At 42.6% G+C, this 2,193-nt stretch overlaps 2 protein-coding genes across 2 annotated transcripts; one reads left to right on the top strand and one right to left on the bottom strand.

The window, feature by feature from the left end:
* Positions 1-409: 409 nt before the first annotated feature.
* Positions 410-892, top strand: SARC_14681 (hypothetical protein; the record flags this gene model as incomplete). The annotated part of the gene is made up of 1 exon (XM_014291191.1): positions 410-892. The coding sequence occupies one exon, from the start codon at positions 410-412 to the stop codon at positions 890-892; it is 483 nt and encodes a 160-aa protein (XP_014146666.1).
* A 22-nt stretch (positions 893-914) lies between these two features.
* SARC_14679 (hypothetical protein) lies at positions 915-1,798 on the bottom strand (the record flags this gene model as incomplete). Its single annotated transcript, XM_014291190.1, has 2 exons — positions 915-1,102; positions 1,675-1,798. Coding segments are annotated over 2 exons (312 nt in total), but the record flags the coding sequence as incomplete, so codon positions are not given.
* Between the last annotated feature and the right edge of the window lie 395 nt (positions 1,799-2,193).

The following is a 2,193-nucleotide window of genomic DNA, read 5'->3' as shown; positions in this document are numbered from 1 at the left end:
TATGTATATATAAATACACACACACACATATATATATATATATATATATATATATATACATGTACATATATTTATATACATACAGTATATACACATACATAAGTATATACATGCATACATATATTATATATATGTATAGCTATTAATTCAAACACACACGTAGATCACATCTCTATGCATTCACCTGTAGGGGTAACGTGTGCAATTGGTGGCGCTGGTGCGGTCATTGAACTGCGTTGAGACAGGGCCTCCATGCACGTGAGTGATCACTGGTGCGTTGGTGGGCATATCTGTTGTGTCACACACCCACCCACAAATCTTCAATCCATCGGATGCCGTCCACTCCACCACCTGCATCGCAGCAAACGCCAAAAGACAGGATCAGTAACCACAGACACAACACAATTAAATGCATCAAAGTCAACCACTGTACTACGATGCAGCAACCACCACAACAACCCACGCAAAGACAGGATCAGTAACCACAGACACAACACAGTCAACACCATCCAAGTCAGCCACTCTACTACGATGCAGCAACCACCACAACAACCCACGCAAGACAGGATCAGCAACCACAGACACAACACAGTCAACACCATCAAAGTCAGCCACTCTACTACGATGCAGCAACCACCACAACAACCCACGCAAAGACAGGATCAGTAACCACAGACACAACACAGTCAACAGCATCAAAGTCAACCACTGTACTACGATGCAGCAACCACCACATCAACCCACGCAAAGACAAGATCAGCAACCACAGACACAACACAGTCAACAGCATCAAAGTCAGCCACTCTACTACGATGCAGCAACCACCACCACAACCCACGCAAAGACAGGATCAGTAGCCACAAACACAACACAGTCAAAAGCTTCAAAGTAATCAACCACTACACACACCAATGTCAGCCAATGCAACCCACCTGCACCTGGTACGTGTCAAAGGCCTTGTGCGTGTCTACTGGGACGAGTGTGCCTCCCACATACACTGATGGATAGTCTGTGGTGCTCTGTGTAGCGTACGCGAATGTGCCGTCGGCGTTGGCACTCACAGGCGACGACGTGGCATGCTTGCGCACCTGAGCCTCTCCTCCTGTGCGAAGATTGTATTAGTAAAACCCTAAAACCCTAGAACATGTATGGAGTGTTTTAGAGCGGGTTGTGTGTCAGCAACATGTATGTAGTAGTTTGTAGTAGTAGTTTGTAGTAGTCGTTTGTAATAGTAGTTTGTAGTTTGTAGTAGTAGTTAGTAGCAGTAGTTTGTAGTAGTAGTATTGTGTAGTATTGTGTAGTAGTGTGTAGTAGTGTGTATTGTTAGTTTGTACTACTAGTGTGTAGTAGTGTGTATTGTTAGTTTGTACTACTAGTGTGTCGTAGTGTGTATTGTTAGTTTGTACTACTAGTGTGTAGTAATGTGTATTGTTAGTTTGTACTACTAGTGTGTAGTAGTGTGTATTGTTAGTTTGTACTACTAGTGTGTAGTAGTGTGTATTGTTAGTTTGTACTACTAGTGTGTAGTAATGTGTATTGTTAGTTTGTACTACTAGTGTGTAGTAGTGTGTATTGTTAGTTTGTACTACTAGTGTGTAGTAGTGTGTATTGTTAGTTTGTACTACTAGTGTGTAGTAGTAGTGTGTAGTAGTAGTTTTTTCAGGGTGCACCCACCTAAGTGGTCCATTAGATAGAGCACACGTGTGCCATTGTGCACTGCACTAACCCACAGCGAATGGTCATCCCCCGCACATCCAAAGTCTTCAATGGATTCCTGTGTTGTGGTGATCTCCTCGCCCTGACAAATAGGGTTTAGGGTTTTGGGTATCCTTATTTGTTTACACGCTATGGTTTTAGGGCTTTAAGTCGGGATGGCAATAGTACGCGCACACGCTGCTACAGCTACGCACTACCAAAGTACAATTGCAACATTGCCCTAACACTACGCATAGGCAAATGCTGTGTGGGCCATAATCCATACATATTCAGCAAAATGAGGTCACCGACTTAGGGTTTAGGGTTTTTTAAGGTTCCACTCAGGCTTGTCAAAAAATTAGGGAACTATGAAAATTAATTACTTGCGTCATAATATATATCATCGAATGTAGCAGAGTATTTGGGAACGATTAATTATGAGGGGCTCTGTCTGGGGGAGTACATACATACATACATACACACACGTATATATATATA

Source organism: Sphaeroforma arctica (genome assembly GCF_001186125.1).
Source record: "Sphaeroforma arctica JP610 unplaced genomic scaffold supercont1.4946, whole genome shotgun sequence".
Lineage (NCBI taxonomy): Eukaryota > Ichthyosporea > Ichthyophonida > Sphaeroforma > Sphaeroforma arctica.
The sequence above is the reverse complement of the archived record's forward strand: the minus strand, read 5'-3'. Positions and strand labels throughout refer to the sequence as shown.